At 44.9% G+C, this 20,909-nt stretch overlaps 1 protein-coding gene across 1 annotated transcript in view; it reads left to right on the top strand.

Moving 5' to 3' along the window:
* PELI2 (pellino E3 ubiquitin protein ligase family member 2) overlaps positions 1-20,909 on the top strand; it is a 195,027-nt gene that overhangs the window by 43,431 nt on the left and 130,687 nt on the right. Inside the window, exon 4 of the mRNA XM_085626149.1 lies at positions 13,358-13,555. Within this exon, the coding sequence (XP_085482275.1) occupies positions 13,358-13,555 (198 nt within the window). The remainder of the gene's footprint in view (positions 1-13,357; positions 13,556-20,909) is intronic.

Genomic DNA, 20,909 nt, shown 5'->3' with positions numbered 1-20,909 from the left:
AGGTGTGGGTGTAGGTGTGTGTGTAGGTGTGTGTAGGTGTGTGTAGGTGTGTAGGTGTGTGTAGGTGTGTAGGTGTGTGTGTGTAGGTGTGTGTGTAGGTGTGTAGGTGTGTGTGTAGGTGTGTGTGTGTGTGTAGGTGTGTGTGTGTGTAGGTGTGTAGGTGTGTGTGTGTGTAGGTGTGTGTATGTAGGTGTGTAGGTGTGTGTGTAGGTGTGTTTGTAGGTGTGTGTGTAGGTGTGTAGGTGTGTGTAGGTGTAGGTGTGTGTAGGTGTGTGGGTGTAGGTGTGTGTAGGTGTGTGGGTGTAGGTGTGTGTGTAGGTGTAGGTGGGTGTAGGTGTAGGTGGGTGTAGGAGTGTGTGGGTGTAGGTGTGGGTGTAGGTGTGTGTAGGTGTGGGTGTAGGTGTGTGTCGGTGTGGGTGTAGGTGTGTGTCGGTGTGGGTGTAGGTGTGTGTCGGTGTGGGTGTAGGTGTGTGTGGGTGTAGGTGTGTGTGGGTGTAGGTGTAGGTGTGTGTGGGTAGGCGTGTGTGGGTGTAGGCTTGTGTGGGTAGGTGTGTGGGTGTGGGTAGGTGTGTAGGTGTTTGGCTGGAGATCTGGATCGTTTGTAGTCTTCTAGGGGGTTGCTTGGTGATCCCGTCCTAGAGGATGTCTCTAGTCCATCTTGCTGTGTACTAGGGCATGAGTGACAGTTTTTTTCAGTGTTGCTTTGGAGCCATTTGAGGATCTTCCTCAACACTATGGAGCAGGATGCAGGGACCGCATTAACTTGTGCCCCCATATCTAGTTTGCATTTGATTATTCAGAGGTTCCTGGCGTGGATGCTGGGTATATGTGTGGGTCCCAGATTGCAGTGTAGCAGCAGAGTCCCGGAAGTGGTAGGGAGGGAGACTAGTGTTGTCTCTTTCCTAACAATTTAAACGTGCATTGGCATAGCCAATCGGTCTCGCCTTTGGGACCTTTATAAGTGTTTAGCCATGCAACAGTTGATGTTTTTGCACCAAGGATATTGTGCTGCATAACTAAATAATTATAAAGTCCCAAAAGCGAGACCTATTGGCTATGCCAATGCTTGTTGATATTCTTGCTGCAAAAAGTAAACAAGGGGGCACCAGATTTACACGGTAGAGGCCATGCTAAATACAAGCTGTAAATTCACTGCGTATTTACAAAACCAGAGCAGCCCTTAAAGCCATGGGAACCTGGGAAATGGCAATTATTCATGAGCAGTGGTTCTCATTAGTATCATTCACGCACAATTTTATGTTAAGCAAAGTCACAGAATGCAATTAATGCCTCACAACTCAATGGAACACACGACCAACACACTCCTTATTTTACAAAGACAGTCTTTACATTATCCAACAATCATTGTCACAACATAGAAGCAGCAACGTCAGTGAAAGACGAAAAATCACAACCAAGACTAACCAAAAAGTAGTGACCGTAATGCAAAATGTTGTGTCTATACCAAACAACGTTTCATAGTAAACAATAACATAGGTGTACTGTAGTTGTTTATCCTATATGTTGACAGCATTTGGACCCTCGAGATACCAGGGTCTCGTGTTGAAATGACTGTTGCAGGGACATACGGGCCATGTGCCTGGTGTGTTAATATGGACTGGTCCGACAGTGTGGGGACACGCATGGCAGTGCTCACCGGTGATGATTAGTGCATGAATATACACACTCAGGTGTGCTAATGTGCAACCCCTGGGTGTTGAGTAGGTTATTTCCACCAGATACTATGATGGATTGACTCCTTACGTTGTTCGTCATATGCTTAGCATGATACAGTTCTGCACATATTGGTACCCTTCTGCAGGTGGCAGGTGTGGCTTCCACAAAGGAGTTGGGTTCCCAATGGCTGGAGTTTTCTACAGTCTATTTTCAGTCTCCGTCAAAATCAAAGGTGCAGTGACTTGGCTTGGTCACAAATCACAAAGGGTCTACACTTTCAACTGCAATTAGCCCACTTCATCATGACATTGACTGCATTGTTGAGGGGTGCGGGTTCCACCGCCTGGAGCAGACAGCAAGGGGTCATTGGATTCAATAGAAGAATGACATCACATAAATGTCCTGGAGCTCAGATCTGTTAGATTACAATCCTGCAATGCTGTCTGACTAGACTCACTTGACATTTTCAGTGCAGCATGTTTGATCTTAGCTGTGACTTGGAGCGCCATCAATGTGTAAACTGCCACTTACCATGCAGTCCCAAACTGCTTCCCTGACCTATCACACCTAATCCTAAACAAACTGACTCTGCCATGAACACTTCTGTCGGCAATGTACAAAGTTCTGATTATTTTTTTAGAGTAGTGTGCGAGTGAAGAGAGCTGCATTATATACCCCGCTTACCTCCTGCCATTGAAGGAGCCAACGCAGTCTCTGCTCCTTGTCCCGGGATGTGGAAAAAAAGGCGAGCCGTGCAGAAAGAAAGGTGCGTGCCACCTTTGTTAAACTGAAAGCGTGCTGAAAATAAACAAAAGAAGTGCCCGCCATTGCTCAAGCAGCAGCGCCACTGCTGAAGTGCGAGTGCAGAGCTGGTGGAAATAAAACATGATTAGTTCAAATACAATGAAGCCTACTGTGAGGAAAAAAAGCTGTGGCCGCCATTGTTTTTAGTGCGACCGTGTTAGGAGTGGCGTGCGGTGCTTTACAAAAGCGGGCTCCAGCTGTGAAGACAAGCAGCAGCAGTTTTGAAGCGCTTGTGCTGGCATCCGCCTTGCGTGAGCGAGCATTAGCGGCGGCGCGTGTGCTAATTGAAAACATATGGCTCTCGCGCTGCCGCTGCTCGCTCCCGCAAGGTGGATGCCAGCACAAGCACGAGTGTGCTTGAAAAGGAGCAGGCCAATTTCTAAAGGTCATCACCTAGTGCAGCGCATGCGCGCTGCCTACACTAGAACTAAAAACAATATTTCCTACCTGTGATTGCATCATTTTTTAATAATTTTCTTTAACGGTCTTGCATACTTTATCACCTGTTTCATGTTTAAACTTCTGGGTCTTCCTTGCATGTGACTGTCTCCATTTTAACCTGTTGAATTGTGGGATTTGCAGTCCTAACTCTGTAGTTTTTTCCCTCTCATTACCCGTGACTATCAGTTTTTCTCCCTTGTTCTGTGCTAAGACCTGTATTTTAAGCAGTCCACCCCCAGGTTCCATTTTGTGTTAGCAAGTGGGTGAAACCAGCCACCCCCCTGTGACTCAATGTAGGGTTGGGGCTAGGGCTAAGGTTAGGATTTCTATTGGAAGTAGGGACTAGGGCTTCATGTGTGATTGGTTGTTGGGACTAGGGTGGAGCTAGGGTTAGGCCTTTAATTGGAAGTAGCGATTAGGGCTTCTGGTGTGATTGGTTGCTGGACTAGGTGTGGGACTAAGAGTAGGGTTAGGCCTTTTATTTGAAGTAGCGATTAGGTCTTCCTGTGGCATTGGTTGCTTGGACTTGGGTTGGAACTACTGGTAGGGCTAAGGTCTCTATTGGGCGTAGAGATCGGGGTTTTTGAAACTGATTGTTGCTTGGACTAGGGCAAAGATTGGCAGTAAGGTCCTGGTCTCCCATTGGTTCTAGATTTTAGGGCTAGTGTTGTGCTTGGATAGTGTTGGGGCTAGGGTTCCCATTGGCTGAAGGGGTCACCTGATTAATGGGGCTATAAAAAGCCAAGGCTTAGGGCGTCTCAGCCCAGGTGTCGAGGCTAAGGGCAGAGAGGACAAGGGCAGTTGCCTTTTTGAGCCTGTAGGTCAGAGAGGACAAGGGCAGTTGCCCGTTTGAGCCTGTAGGGCGGAGAGGACAAGGGCAGTTGCTTGTTTGAGACTGCTCGGGACTAGGGACAGAAATGCTGCCCATTTTCCCATTCAGTAATACCCAGCCCACACCATCCACATCCACAAACAGAGCAACACACTCACCACACCAAATGTACACCACACACTTACTACAAACCAACACTGCACAAATCCATGTCTCAGCACCCACTACAAAACCACACAAACCCACACCTATACACCCTTCTATCCCAGCTACCACACATTTCTGCCACCACCTACAAACAATACACAACTCTATCCTATACCACAAACCAATCCACTCATCACTAACACAACCCCATTCCACACCATACTTAACTACATCCCATCCAGACACACACTCCCTGCTCTAATTACTACTAACAGACCACTTTTTATCACTAACAAACATATAATCAGCCATCCATCATTTGTCCAACCAACACCCTCCTCTTCCTTCTACCATAATAACACAAACGCACAACACATACATTGCACAGCACCATACTTTTTAACTCTTGCAACAAACCAGTCTAAGACACTCTTACCTCTACTTCATTTCCTCCTACACAAAACATACACTCTACTCATAAACACATCATCACCCCCTCTACCTTACAACCTCCTCTCACAAACAATACTATACAAACAAATCCATTGCATAAAACAAATACACCAGCACCTCTTTTCACTACTCCTCAAAAACAAAACATATCCCGCACACCAACACAACACGATCTTCCAAGCGCAACACCTCATAATACTTACAATCACAAAATACAAACATACACCCACCTTTCAAAGCACACAAAGGAACAAACACCAATGCCAATCGTTCTCTCAGACCTAACACAGATACAACAACTCTCTCCCAAATGCCTCTCATCCATTGGACAATTTAGAACCTTACTACATGACCCACATGCTGTACCACCATCCCTGACTCATACACCTTCCGCACTAAACACACGCAAACAATATAAGCGACATGCCACACCTCACAACTTCACTTCCCCATGTCTACTGCACAACAATGTTACACCACGAAAACAACACAGTGCACCAACTCACTCTCAAACACCGTCTCCACCACCTATACACGCAGACCCATCAAAATGCCTTCTTGCCATGCTGGATGAGGAACATGATGCAGAACAGCTACACGATTGCTATCCTAACACAGCTAATACCAGCACTAAAAACACACCTGCTACAAACCCACACAATTCTGATCACTTTTCTACAAAACAAAGTCTCACTATCACCAAAGCCCATTCTCTAAACTGTCTACTAAGAAATGCTCGATCCCTCTCTTAAAACAAATATCACATCTACGACCTTCTTACTGATGCAAAACCAGACATACAATTCGTAACTGAAGCATGGTTGGAGATGATATGGCTCCATTCCTGCATGAAGCCGTTCCTCTAGGCTAACAAACAATCACCTAGTATAGGCAAAAAAGGAGGTGATCTAACTTTTGTGTTCAGGCAAACATTACATATCACTAAAGTTGACAACATCACCATAAAGAATTGTGAGGGTCTTCTCACTAGATGCAATCCCACACCGTCTTCCTCCTGTAACTTCCTGCTCCTTTACAGACCTCCACCTAGGAAGGCGACATTCCCAGACGCACTATTAGACACCGTTTCAAACCGGATAACAATGCACTCCAACCTATGCGTTCTGGGTGACCTCAAAATTTGGTTTGACAAACCCAATATGACCCATTCAAAAACAATAATCACTGGCCTAGACGCACTAAACCTGCATCAGATTGTCCACAAACCCACACCCACCGCTTGACATATCCTAGATGTCATTTTTGCTAATACCAAACTAGTTACCTTTCAAACTATAACTAGAGTCATATGGTCAGACCACCACTTGCTTGCTTTCCAACATAAAGCAATACTAAGCGACTCACCTAAAACTACCTTACATCCATCCACCTATCGAACCTGGAACAAACTTCATTTGGAACACTTAGAAACACAACTAACATCCAGTACACATCTGGAAACAATAAATTCTGTTCAAAAACTATATGAGTGGTTACAGGAAGCTTTTGACATCCTGATACCACTCAAAACCACACAAAAGAAAAAAAGCGCCCTGGAGAAACATAGAGATAAAAGACATTAAAAACACATTAGAAAGCTGCAACGTACCTGGCTCAAGACAAACTTCGCCTACAGAAAATTAACAGATTACACAAGTCAGCTATCAAAAAAGCTAAGAAAAGGACTATTCAAACAGAATTCAAAATGCTAAATGTGCAAATAAAGAATTCCATAAAATACTCAATGAATTTCGCAAACCAAATTTCCTAGAAGGAACTCATCCTGTTAACTCAAGATTTCACAGACAAACTGGCAAATCATTACACTGACAAAGCAGACACGTTGGATTCGTACTTGAAACAGAGACAAAGCACCAGCACTAACCCTTTGACATAACAACAATCCAGGAATACTCTAACCCAGCCTCTACGTTCCTTTCAACACATCTCAAATAATGAATTTATGGCCCTGGTCATAGCAAGCAGGCCTGCCGGCAGCCCTTCTGACCCGTGTCCACCACAAACTTTCAAGACAATTTTTTTAACAACCTCTGCTGCCATTCCAGTCAGAAGAATCCTCAAAGATTCCTTAACTACCGGAACACTTCCAGAAAAAGTCATACCTACGCCCTTTACTGAAGAAAACGAACTTGGACCCGCTGAACCCCGACAACTACAGACCCATTACAAATGGACCTTTCCTGGGCAAACTGATAGATAGAGCAGCGTTCGCCCAGATGTCACAATTCATTGAAGAGAATGACATACTTTCAGACTTTCAAACTGGTTTCCGTCTGGGAAGAGGCACAGCATCTGCCCTCCTTGCCGTCTGGAATGGCCTGAAGAACACAGACCGCAACGGGGTTGCTGCGCTTCTCCTCTTGGACCTCTCGGCTGCCTTTGACACGGTTGACCATGGCACTCTGAAACAAAGACTCTATGAAGCCTACATGAAGGGGACTGCTCTAGACTGGATTGCATCCTACCTTCAATTGGAACGCCCCAAAGATATTGGAAACTCCCCAATTTTCAGTTGTCTCAGAGCCGTGGATCAGTGGATGACTTGGAGCCACCTCAAATTGAATGCTTCCAAACGTCAATACTCATGTGTGGCGATTGGAAACATTATGACCCGCTTGCCGCCTGACCTGATGAATTGGGATCACCACCTAAAGTATCGAAGGAAGTAAGAAACCTCTGAATGACCATGGACTCCAAGCTGTCGATGGATGCCCAAGTGGACAAACTAGCAAGATCCAGCTTTGTCACTAAAAACGCTACAACAAATTTTCCCTCATTTTGGATTTCCACACAAGGTCCAAGCTACTTTCTCCCTTGTTCTGTCCAAACTCGATTATGCTAATAGCCTCTACCACGGATCACCTTTAACGACCATGAAAAGACTGCGATGGGTTCAGAATTCGACTGCCGGACTACTCTTGCATATCAAACCGCGAGACCACATCTCACCTGCCTTGAAAGCCCTGCATTGGTTACCGGATGGCAGAAGATCCTCGTTCAAGCTGCTTTGTATCACCCACAAAGCAATACATGTAATGGGACCGCTCTCTTCATCAGAAATAAAATCACCAAACACATTCAACAAAGGAACCTCCGCCCTAAAATGGCACCTCGCCTCAAAATCCCTGTTCAAGCAGCCAAACTATGGAACTCTTTACCCCCCAACATAAGATCCACGGACAGCCACCTTATCTTCAGAAAACTGCTAAAGAATTGGCTCTTCCCCACATACGCACCATACGCAAACAGAAATGTACAGCATATCCCTCTCTATATAATTTATTTTTACTATAAATACGTACCTATCTTTGTGTATTGCTTTGTATAAACATGTAGAATAATTATGTTAAAAAAAATACATGTTCAAGTACAATAAAACACGAAAACCTGAGTTTATCTGGTGCATCTTTGGTCTACATGTACTTCTTCCATTGTGCATCTATTTACCTTCCATGTACTTGTATCTGTGTTTTTGTTACTTTTCTCCTGAAAAGCATATTCAATGCACTACCCTATTTCTCATCCTGAACCTCTATCAATATATTTAATCTACATATACCTACCCCTTTTATGCATCTATATACTTTCAATGTACTTATGGATCTATACATTTATCACTTTCTTCTAATTCAGCATATCCAATGCACTACCCTATTTCTCACCCTATACTTCTCTCAATATATCTTCTAACCCAACTTTGTGACTCATCTCAAACTTTTCTACCACTCTTTCCAATGCACTACCCTATTTCTCACCCTATACATCTATCAATATATCCTTTACACCCACTCTCTTTTATCCCAAACCCCATAACTACTATGATCCCCAAAATAACCCTTTCTAAACTCTCCCTTACTCTACCCCTCCTTGCATCATCTGACAACTCTTTTACTATACCAATGCCCAAAACAAACCATTAAAAACTCTTCCCTCTGACTCTTCCCCTCCACAACCCCTTTATACTCTTCCAAAAGCCTCCTCCTACTGCTATGACCTCCCAAAAAACCTTCACTCTCCTAACCCTCCAGTATCCTTTTCAATCAAAATAACAGACTAACATGTTCACTTCTCAAATTTCATATTCCACTATACTAATTCACCACTAATCCTGTATGGGTCCCAGAGTAGCGTGCTACTCGCCAAAAAAGCGCTTCAACACTTCATCAGAGGTAAGCAAGCATTCTATAAATGCAAACCTTTTTCCCTCTTCTATCCCTCCGCTACCTTTCTCTAGCCAACTGAATAACACATCCACCACTCAAACTACTTTCATATTCCACTATACTAATTTTCAACACTAATCCTTTATGGGTTCCGGAGAAGCGTGCTACTCACCAATAAAGCACTTCAACACCCCATCAGGTTTACAAGCGCAATATAAATGCAAACCTTTTCCCTTTTCTACCTCTCCCCAACCCTTCTCAATCCAAATAACTGACTAACATATTCACCACTCAAATTACTTTCATATTTCACTATTCTAATTCAACACTAATCCTTATGGGTTCCAGAGTAGCGTGCTACTCGCCCAAAACAAAACAGGCCTTCAAACCCCATCGGGGGTAGCAAGCGCTATATAAATACAAACCTCTTAACCTCTTCTATCCTGCTACTACCCTTCTCTATCCAAATAACTGAATAACCTATCCACCGCTAAAATTACTTCATGTTTCACTATAGTAAGTTTCAACACTAATCCTTTTATGGGTTCCGGAGTAGCGTGCTACTCGCCAGAAAAGCGCTTCAACACCCTTTCAGGGGTAACAAGCGCTATATGAATGCAAACCTTTCTCCCCTTCTATCCCTCCGCTTTCCTTCTCACTCCAAATAACTGACTAATATCCACCACTCAAATTACTTTCATATTTCACCATACTAATTCACCACTAATCCTTTATGGGTTTCCGGAGTAGCGTGCTACTGCCCATCCAGGGTAACAAGCGCTATATAAATGCAAACCTTTTTTCCTCTTCTATCCTTCCGAATCCAAATAACTGACTAACCTATCCACCACTTTAATTACTTTCATATTTCACTATACTAATTCAACACTAATCCTTTATGGGTCCCAGAGTAGCGTTCTACTCGCCAAAAAAGCGCCTTGACGCCTCGTCAGGGGTAGTAAACGCTATATAAATGCAATTACAAAACAAAAGCAATATTAGGCCAGCCATCAGTTCCTGCCGAAAAATACTACTTCTTCCTTCTCGGTGTTGAGCTTGAGACCGTTGGCTTTCATCCAGTTAGCGACTTTGGTCCTGCAGGCGGTAAACTTGTTTCTTGTATTGGGAGTCTTATTCAAGAGGGAGAGTATGAGATGTGTGTCATCAGCATAGGAGCAGATGTTGATTTTGTGCACAGATGAGGTTGGCCAGAGGCATCATGTATGCGTTGAAGTGTATGGGGCTGAGAGATGAACATTGAGGCACTCTGCAGGTGAGTTTGCAGACGTTCGAGGTGTAAGTGCCAGGCTTGCAGAAAGCTTTCCATCCATTTAAGAAGGAGCAGATCCAGCAGAGAGCGGGTCCTTGAAGGCCAGTCTTGTGCAGGTACCTGATTAGTATGGGTTGTGAGACCATGTCAAATGCCTCGGTCAACAAGAATAGTCTTTTCTTGCTCAACAGTAAAGTGCTACAAAGTCAGTCGGGGCATCCATCCGGATGTCCGTCTGTCTGTCCGTTTCTAGGCTTACAGATTGTGCCAAGGAGAGTTTTTTTTGGGGGGAGGATGGTGGGCCTTTTCACAGGTGAGTGACTCATACAAATGTGCCTTGAGGAGGTTGGAGTATCCCTCAAGTGACCAAGTGGAGAGCTGGTACGAGGGGCTTTGGCTTCCACATGGTAATGAGTGCTTTTGGAAGGCGTAATGATGTGCGTTTAAAGATGGAGGTTGAGTAACATGAATTCCTTTTCCTTTGCATTTGACAGTCATTGTGTACAACATTATAAGTGTCCAGTAAGGTGATTGACAACCTCACTGCCCTGATGAAAATTGAATAGGCAATGAAACATGTGGGCCCATCATCAAGTGGTCTGCACACATGCAGGTTGTTTTTAATTTGAATAAGTGCACGAGTTGAAAATAAAATTGACATCGGGAATCGTGCATCTTATTTCAATCTTAACTTCATGGGGTCGTACTTGTGATACATACACTACACGTTCTTTTTCTTTCACCACTATTTGTTTTGGACACTACTTTCATTTTCTTGAGGCAAGATGGCTACCAATGATGAGAAATGTGGGCATAGCTGGTGAGAACCAACCAGCCAGCTCCATTAGGTGCCATCTTGTCCTTTCACACTTTTTTGGTTTATACACATGTATAGGCGACTTGTGTTGATAATATTATCGGTGGCACACTTCTGTATAAACGGAGGGTGCGGATTTACAGTGACTGTCATTTGTAAGGGTTCAGGATCAAAAATTAGGCAATAAAGTGGGAGGACATTACCTCCGTTTAAAGTGAGGATTGTTGATGGGAGAAAGAGTTACGAAACCCCCCCTTCCTCCACTTTTATTTTTCCTCAATAGGAGGTTCCTTTGATGATCAGGTCTTATTGTTGTTATAGCTAATTTTCCCACCTGTCCAGGTGCCAAAGGGCTCTGGACAGGAGGGGTGGCTTCCTGTCCTGTGAGGGAAGACAGATTGCATTCCAAAGATGGTGGCTCCTTTGAAGTTCACCAGGCCAAGGAGGCTAAGCAGCAGGTCATCCTGTGGGAGGGGGGGTTACAACCTCTTCCCGGACAGGCCTTCATTCCTGATCTTCTGAGAGCAAAAGGCTCTCACCCTAGGAGGGCAGAAACTTGTCTTGAGTGGCAGGTTGGCAGAATCCAGTCGGCAAGCGCACCAGAGGCTGGTAGATTTAAGGGAGCACCTCTAAGATGCGCTATGAATGCATGTTTTGATTAATCCAACCCTGGCATCAGTATGGGTTTATCAAGAAGAGATGTTTGGTAACAGACATTCCTGATTTCATTGAAGCCTTCATGTAACTGAGAAACTCATTTTCACCAGTGTCCAGTACATTGTTTATTATGGCTTCCCTAGCCACTTGTACTGGCTGTAATAGGCAGATATGTTCTCACATATAATAATAAACACCCTACCTTAGGGCTGTCAGACCTGCTGTAAGGGTGACAAACAAATACCATATGCTGTGCAAGGGGGCATGGCACACAAGGATGTGTGACATGTAGTGTTTTCACTTTTGTCTTCACCAAGACACTCAGCCTGCAATGTGAGTCGTACATGTGCTCGGTGAGGGGGTCCTTAGTGTGGCACAACTCATGCCGCAGCCCTTAGAGACCCTCTTTAGTACCTCAGGCCCTAGGTACCAGGGTGTGATTTACTAGGGAATTGGAGAGGGTGCTAAAGGTTTGCCAATTGGGGGAACAATTGTACAGTTTTGGGAAAGAGCTCTGGCACTGGGGACCTTGTTAGCAGTGCACTTTCAGTCGAAATTACATCATGTCCCTTACTAGTGGACAGGACTTGCTATGCTATCCCAAAGTCTTCTGTTAGGGGGTAGTGTGGTCGAGCAGCATTAGGCTTAACACAAAGGAGTGTAAGACATTTGCAAATGCACACAATGATTAATAAATAACAACACTACTCAAGAAGGCAAGCCAAGCCAATTTATAAAAATAGCAAGTATATTTTATATATGTTTAGGCATCAGAGAAATATTGTTCATGTTGGTACGTTTTCAAATATAAATTTTGACATTTAATTTTAATTTCACATTATGGAAATTAAATGTATTTTATGTTAATCTGTATTGTGTTTTTTTTTTAACCATTAATGGCAATAGAATATGCAATTTTATGCTTCGCTGTGCTATTCAGTCTCACTCTGTTAATGCTATTGGTTTTTGTCCAAAAACAGCAAATCTTGATCCCAAAGTTTTTGCCACCACTTTGTGTATGAACAACTTGCATACCTGAAAAGGGATACATTGGCAGAGTTTAACCTAACACAGTATCAATTTATTCCTTGAGTTAGTGAACTTCTATATCCTTGCTTGGTCTTTCTCTGCAGTACCCGATATTCTGATCAAATCGGTCTTGTTAAATGTATTTTAGTTGTCAAACAACAAGGATAGTGCAGACTAATTCTTGTGTCTAAGCACTTTCAGAGAGTTGTGCCCCCAAATGTATGCCCTAGTACAAACCTTTTATTTTTTTTATCCATAATAATTCGGTAATTACTTCCCTAGGGCATATATTTATATTTTCTGTATCGGGAACCGGTATGATTTTGCTTGTGTTATCAGTGCGGTATCTAAAAAGTGAATGCTGTGATGAATACTTTAATAATAAATATCCTTCTTTCAGTTTTGTTTCTGTAGAGTAGATATTGTACAAACACAATTACATTAATAGTCCACTTTGTCTTAAAAATATAATGGAAAAAGAATGGAACACGTAGTTCACTGAAAAAGAAAATTATTATAATTTGAGATTATTAAGTTTCCAGAAGGCACAACGAGAAAAGAAAAATCATAATCTGATATAAAAGTATGACTTTGCAGATGTAACTCATCATTTCAATGTACAACTCCTGCTAAATCGTTGAAAAAGTGCCCTATATGTCGAGGAACATCTGTTTTTCATAAACATTCATGTAGAAAACATGACTTCAGAAGTCTAATATGTACAAGTCATTTCAAAAACAAAAATTATAAGAAGTAAGAAATATTTATCGGACTGTAATAGTGCTTTTCGAGCATTTGTGCCCTCTTAAATAGTATTACCATTACACCAATGTATGCTTCTTGCATTAGTGCAGTTTTTATATTTTGCATCCTATAGCAATGAATGTAAGATTTTCTCAGAGGGCTTTGTTTTATAGCTTGTACATTGGATAGGCGAAGAATATTGCATCCCATACATTATAACTGTTGTTTTAGGTGAGTGACATTTGTTCAACGCTCTGTCCCATGGACGTGTTTTGGTCTAAAATAATCTTTCACTGTTTCAGATTGGGAGATCGACAGAAAGCCCTATAGACTTCGTAGTAACGGATACAACTTCTGGTACTCGGAACAATGATGAAACACAGGTTGTACAAAGTACCATATCCAGGTTTGCTTGCAGAATTGTCTGTGATCGCAATTCTCCATACACCGCACGTATTTATGCAGCTGGATTTGACTCTTCTAAAAATATTTTTCTTGGAGTAAGTATTTCTAAGGCAGTATGCCAACACAAATGAGACTCATTAGTATACAGTTCAGCATTTGTTTACAGACAGCCATATTCTCCAGGGAAATAATCTTTGAACATTCTTTGTCTCAGATTGTACTCTTATTATGTTCACTTTAGCTCACTGGAAACGTATGTGTCAAATTTGTATCAGTCATTTTGAATGTGCCGTTTGGGGACTTTGCTTTTCTTTCTGTGGGATGGTTACTGTGGTACTAAAGCTGTTATTGGCTTATTTAATAATAGGTTTGTTTTTCTGGAGGGAGAAAGCTTGTACTTGTCATTAAATAATGTAGGAGAACCAATACTTTCGAAACTTGCTTACAAAGGAGGATGGGCATTTACATTTGTCCATACCCATCCAATCCTTTCACGGTTTTACCTGCATTTCCAGCCCAAGGCAGAAGCTCTGCACCAGCCTCATTAAAAAGGTCAGTGGGTCCCAAAGTGCATTTCTAATCCGCTAACATAATCCAGACCTTGCTCCGGTCTGATTCCATATATTACTGTACGACATGCCCCACCACCCCACGCTGTCAAATCTCCTTTATGCTCCTAGCTATATCTTAATGTATCAAATGCCTGTCATTCTAGGTATGGATTGTAGTGTCTGATCCCCTATGCCCCTTAACTTACTGGGGGGGAGAGGGGGACTGGTCACAATGCATTTGAATGCATTGTAATATTTTTGTTCAGTAGAACCCCTCACCAAAAACATTCTCCAAAAAAGCCTCCCTAGTCCTGATCTCTCCGGTTCATTAAAGAGGCTTTAATGTGTCATGGCACCCCAGCTCAAGAACTTGTACATTTTTTGCTGCATTCAATATTGTTGCCAGTATTCCTTCATAAGGAACTATTGTACTCTGGTCTCTGTTTTGCATGGTCTTGTTCTTCTAGCTATTAGCTTATTATAGGCACTGTTGGCGTTTTCTCTATAGGCTAGATCCAATGCCTTTTTTCCTGGGTGGCTAAATTGGCTAGGTGTCTGCACACAGTAAGTGCATCCTCACTCAGGCAATGCGACACCGGTAGCATTTACTAGGACTGCCAAACCCATGGTGGCGGTCCACCCACCGTATTACCAATACGCCAGTGGGACCTCCACAGGACCTCTGCAACTGCCGTGGAGCATGGATCCTGCTGCGGTGGCGCAGTGGTCAGAGGCTCTTATATGCTGGTGGTGCTACTCCGGCACCGCTGAGCATATAAGGAGTGTTCGAGGCATATGAGCTGCAGATTACACACTGTACATAGATCGCCATCTGGTGTTGGGCCCGGATGTTGCAGTTGTTTTTCTCTTAGAAAGTCTTTGGAAGTCACGAGGTATGTGACTCCTTGGGATCATATTGCGCATGGGCTTCGGCTCCATCCCCAGATAGTTTTTTTCCGCCATCGGGCTCTGATGTGTTCTTCGCGCTCCAGTTCGGGACCGTTCCAGTTTTCCTGTTCGGCGCGCAATCCTCCCCGCTTCGACGGTATTGTCTCGATTGCGTTCTCGACGCGACTCTCAACAATCTAAGTCTTCGATTCCGGTCATCGACGAAGGCCTTCAGGCCTACCTGGGCTCCTGTCCTGGCTGATGGAAAGGACGCCATTCAAGAAGTGTCCTCGATGTGGGTCGAAGTTTCCCGACACCGATCTCCATGAGGTGTGCAACCTCTGCCTCTCTCCAGAACACGAGGCAAGGGACTGTCCAGCTTGCACCTCCTTCAGATCGAAGACAACGATCCGAGACCGACGAGCATGGAGAGCAATGGCTCACTCGTCGACTTCGATCCCTGACGACATCTTCGAAGAAAGCGTCGATGTTCCGGAACAACAGCACACCGAAGAAGGCCTCGTCGGCGCCTCCGGAGCTGACGACTCCGACGTCGAGGACATCACTCCGGCACAGAGGGGCGTGAGTACAGACGTCAACCCCCCTCCACGCCATTGAAAAAGGCTTCGGTCACGCCTTCGGGCCTATGTATGCACCAAAAGACTGCTTCCCATACCTCGCTTCCGGGCCCGGTTAAGAAGCCCATCAAGCCTTCAGGCAGCTCTGGCTCGAGCCAGCCTACCCTCGGTCCCGAAAAAATCTTATTGGCACCGAAAAAGAAAACACCCCTTTCCTCGTCCGCGCCGAGATTGACACCAAAGCTCTCGGCGCCGAAGACTGGCACCGGCTCCTTGGCACCGATAACATCCTCGGAGCCGAGCAAGAAGCCGAAAAGCCTAGACTCCCAAACCTCGAAGCCGAAAGCCACCTTGGAACCGAGGAAGTCAAAAGACACTTCTAAACCAAGAACCAGTGCCGAATCGACGCCTAAAAACCCACGGCTCCGACACCATCGGCACCGAAGGATTTGCCCCTTACAGACTAACTGTTTCGATCCGATCCTTACCAAAAAACCCTCGTAAAGGATCCAAAGACTGGGCATTTGTCTCTTAGCACCAAAAAAAGATCACTGGACAAGCCTGCACCAGCTCCACCACCAAAAAGGTACAAAAGGGGGTGGTGATGGACAGAGCATCAGAACCAATCAAACACTCACACCCAGTCAACAGATCCGGGTTTGATCCATCACCGTTCTGTTAGCCCACTCTGCCACCCCAGTTCAGACTGGGTAAAACCATCACAAACACTTCCATCCGTTGTGCCCTCGATGCAGCTGACACCGCCTCCAGGGCAATAAATACCAGCACCCTTCTGCGTAGGCATGCCTGGCTACGCATTTCAGGTTTCAAACTTGAGGTTCAAAGTTCCATCCTCAACCACCCCTTTGATGAGAAACCTCTGTTTGGCCCTAATGTCGATATAGCCCTCGAAAAAATGAAGAAGGACACAGACACGGCAAAATCTATGGGAGCCTTGCACTAGCAAGTTCCCAGGCGCTCCTCTCGGCGTTCCTCCTTTAGAAGCAACACCAGAGGCTACTCCTCCAACAGCGCCTCCACTTCTACAAAACCCCTACCCAATCCACCTTCACTAGGGGTTATCAAAGAGGCAGTTACAGAGGTAACCACAACAAAGGCAGAGACAAAACTAACATCTCCCGCTCTGCCTCTACCCCCACCCAGTGACGTCCCTCCACTTCCCCCACACTATTCCACTCCAGTGGGGGCAGACTCCACAAATTCCTTCCTGTCTGGGCTACCATCACCTCAGACAGATGGGTGCAACAAATAATCCAATCAGGCTACTGTCTAGAGCTAACATCTACCCCCCAACCATTCCACCCAAACAGCGCCCAATGTCACAGGAACATTTGTCACTTCTAAAGCAGGAGGTAATCTCCCTTCTACAAAAAAATGCAATAGAACAAGTTCCTATCCACCAACAAAACAAGGGAGTTTACTCCCAATATTTTCTCATACCAAAGAAGGACTGCTCTCTCAGGCCCATTCTGGACTTTCAGACCCCTAAACCAATACATACACTCAGACCACTTTCACATGGTTGCACTGTGAGAAAGTGGCTCTGTATATACTGTTCCCAAATAGGTACAGGGTGTACAGAGTCCACAGTCCCCAGAGGCTTGGCAGAGGCTAACGTTGGATATAACCTTACTCTCTAAAGTGGTAGCTTGGTCGAGCAGAAAGGCAGTATCAGAGGACAGTGTAAAGCATTTGTTGTACACACTCAGTCAGCAAATGGTCTCACACACTCTATAACTGAACTCTAGGCCAATGGTTTATATATTAAAAATATATGCTTGTTTTATTTTAGAACCAACAATTGGAATTAAAATATACTTTCTCAGAATGAGATGCCTTATATAAATATTTTTGCAATATACAATTGACTTTTGTAAACAGTTACAAGTGGTTTCAATAGGCAACAATGCATCATTGTGTTTAAAATAGTGAGTTCAATGGAAGTTTCATGTTATTTGCCACAGATTACTTTTAGGATTACTTTTGGAATTCCAGGACTGGATCCTAGATTCAGTCCTGGGTCAGTACTTGGAATCAAGTGATAAAAGTCGACTTAATTACTGTGATTTGTAGACAATATTTTGCATTTTTAAAAGTTGACACTTAGAAAATATTTCATAGAAAACAGTCAATGATTCCCTGTGGCAGAAAATTCAAGTTGCAGGTATAGTATGTTCTTGTTACTTTTGTAATCCAGTACTGGGTGCCTAGACTCAGTACTGGGACCTTTATCCAAGACAGGTAAGTAATTACGTTTTCAGATATTATACGATTTTTAAAGAATATTTAAAGATTGCAGAAATTGACACTTAGAAGAAATTTCACAGAAAAACAGTCCATGATTTCCTATGGAAGAAATTGGGTTACTGGTAAGTACAGTTGTAAGTAGTTTTCAGAGTCAGTGCTGGGCACCAAGATCCAGCACTGGGAGTTCACCTAAGAGCATGTGAGTATTTTCGTTTTCATTACTCGGCTGATTTTTGGTGAATATTTTAAGTTTTGAAAAGTCCACAGTTTCAGAAAAAGCCAGTCAATGTTACCTTATGGAGAAAATTGAGTCATCGGTTTAAAGGGAAGTACTCGACTGGCAGAGTTACGGTTCTGGGCATAGACTCAGGGGTCTCCCAGGGTCAGGTAGGTACAGTTAGTTCACCCCCAGCGGCACAAGGGCGACCGGGTGCAGAGAGAGTTAGGCCCAATGTTATCCTATGAGAGGTAGGGGGGGCCTTGGTTGGTGGCTGCTGACTAGCAGGCCACGTGGCTGTTGGGTAGTTGGAGGATAGGTAGGTACCCCGGGATTGGGCATAGGGGGGCGCCGGGTGCAGGGGTGCCTTTTGGTGTCTGGAAATCTTACTCTCTGTTGATCGCGGTTCGGGGGGGGGCACCTTGTTCTGAGGCTGCAGGCTTCTTCAGGAGTGTCGAGGGAGGTCCTTGGGTGCCGGACTCGGGGTCACAGTCGCCGTGGGGTCATCCTCGTGGTCTTTGTTCACTCCGGCACAGGCCCGGCTTGGCTGGTGCAGGGTGTGCTGGGTTCGCGGTTCCGGGCTGCTGCCAGGGATTAGAAGTAGATTTTGAGTAGAGCCTCTACTCATGGGAGTCCCAGGGGCTTGGAGTCAAAAGGTAGCCAGGTCCTCCGGGGTTTGTGAGGTTGCTGGCCACAAGAGATGCCGGGTTGGAGCAGGAGCAGGTTCGAGGGTCGACAGGCCGGTAGGGCTGGGGCCAAAGCAGTTTGTGTCTTCCTCTTCTTAGCAGCTGCAGGGCAGGTCTTCTTTCTTCTAGCTCTTCTTCGGATTTTGGAATCTGGAATCTGGGAAGGAAGGTTCAGGGTGCCCCTAAATACTAGATTTAGGGGCGATACAGTAGGTGAAGGGCAGGGACCAATGGGTCCCTGTCCTGGGGTGGGTACACCCCCTATCCTGCCTCTCTCCTGTGGGAGGGGGGCAGTAGCCTAGTCCTGATAGGGTAGGGCTTCCCATCTTCAAGATGGCGAGAGCCCAGAGATGTGCTTCACCTCGCCTCCCCCACCTGAGGGGTGGGGTTGGCAGGCTGGCACATTCCCTGTCCTTATTTGGGGTTTCCGGCCAAGCTCCTGACGACGCCTGCAGCCTCAGAACCTGGTATCCCCCGCCCCCCCCCCAACCGCGATCATCCGAGGGTAAGATTTCCCGACACCAAAAGGCACCCCGGCGCCCTGCGGCCCCCTGTGCCCAACTCCTGGGTACCTACCTATCCTCCAACTACCCAACTTACCTCTCGAAGTGGCGGTGGCACCTGAAGAATCTTCATCCCGAGCTTGCAGTCTTTTTCTAAACCGGAGCTTTCCTATTGAAATCAATTGAGCGCCCGAAGGCTCAAAAGCACCCTGCACCCAGCCGCCCGAGTGGCCTGGCAGTGTAACCTTTGCACCTATCTACTTCCCCATTTGCCCTGAGCAAGTGACCAGGAACCCAGCTCCCACAGCCGTGTGGCCTGCTAGTCAGCAGCCACCAACCAAGACCCCCTGCCTCCCATAGGATAACATTGGGCCTAACTCACTCACCCGGCTGCCCCTGTGCCGCTGAGGGTGTAACAACTGTACCTACCTGACCCTGGGAGACCCCTGAGTCTGTGCCCAGAACCTTAACTTTGCCAGTCGGGTACTTACCTGAAAGCCGATAACTCAATTTTCTCCATAGGGTAACATTGACTGGTTTTTCCTGAAATTTTCCTGAAATTTCTTCACAGCTCTTCTATGTTGGAAAGGTTTTCTCCAAGTGCCTTCTCATGCCTGTAATGCCATATTAAAAAGCACCTGAGTTTCAGTTGGGCTTCAGTGCTTCATGTTATATCTATGTGCGTGGGACTGACCAAAGTGAATCAACAGCATACATTGTTATTCAACCTTGAACACGCTGTGCAGACAGAGAGCACGGTGCCCAGCTGGATATGTGAAAGGTAGACAGTTCTCGTGTGAAGCAGCGCCAGCAAAGTATTACACGAGAACAGAGCCATTTAGTGTTGTGTGCAAAAGCGGCAGAATGGCAGCTAAGCATATACTACTTATGCTAACTTAGCAATGTCTGCAGTTAACCCCATTTCCTCACTACACTCCTTTTGACAAACAGAATCTTTTTGGACCTGAAGTAGATGTCACAAATGAAAAAGGACGCAGAAGTGGTGAAATCAATAGGAGCCCTTCAGTCACCATCCAATAGAGGCTCCTGTCACCGCTCATTTTATAGAGGAGGATACAAAGGTAATTCCTCAGATCCTAATGTGTCCTTATACAGGTCAAACACACACCCCTCGTCATCAAGAGGTTTCTATAAAGGTGGGCACAGAGGAAACAATTTCAAAGGCAGAAATAAAGGCACACCAACACATATCTCTCCACTCCCAACAAACAATGACTTGCCTACAATTCCCCCTGACCATTTTACACCCGTCAGGGGAAGACTACAACAATTCTTTCCCATTTGGCAATCAGTAACATCAGACAAATGGGTTTTAGACACTATCCAACATGTTTGTTGCCTGGAGCTTACCACCAATCCTTCCAATATTCCACCTCGCAATCACAAACTCTCGCTACAACACCAACAGCTCCTCAAACAAGAAGTACAAGCTCTTCTAACAAAAGGAGCTATAGAACCAGTTCCATTACAATACCAATGATCAGAAGTTTACTCAATTTACAGCCTAATCCCCAAGAAGGACAGGTCTCTACGACTAATCTTAAATCGCAGACCGTTAAACCTATACATATTTTCAGAACACTTCCATACGGTTACCCTTTGACAAGTGCTTCCACTTCTACAACAGGTTGACTTTGTCCACACTAGACTTGAAGGATGCATACTTCCATATTCCTGTCCACCCAGCACATCACAAATATGTCAGATTTGTGATAGCAGGAAATCACTATCCATTCA

Source organism: Triturus cristatus, chromosome 9 (assembly GCF_964204655.1).
Source record: "Triturus cristatus chromosome 9, aTriCri1.1, whole genome shotgun sequence".
Lineage (NCBI taxonomy): Eukaryota > Metazoa > Chordata > Amphibia > Caudata > Salamandridae > Triturus > Triturus cristatus.
Note: the sequence above shows the minus strand (reverse complement) of the source record. Positions and strands in the feature narration are given on the sequence as shown.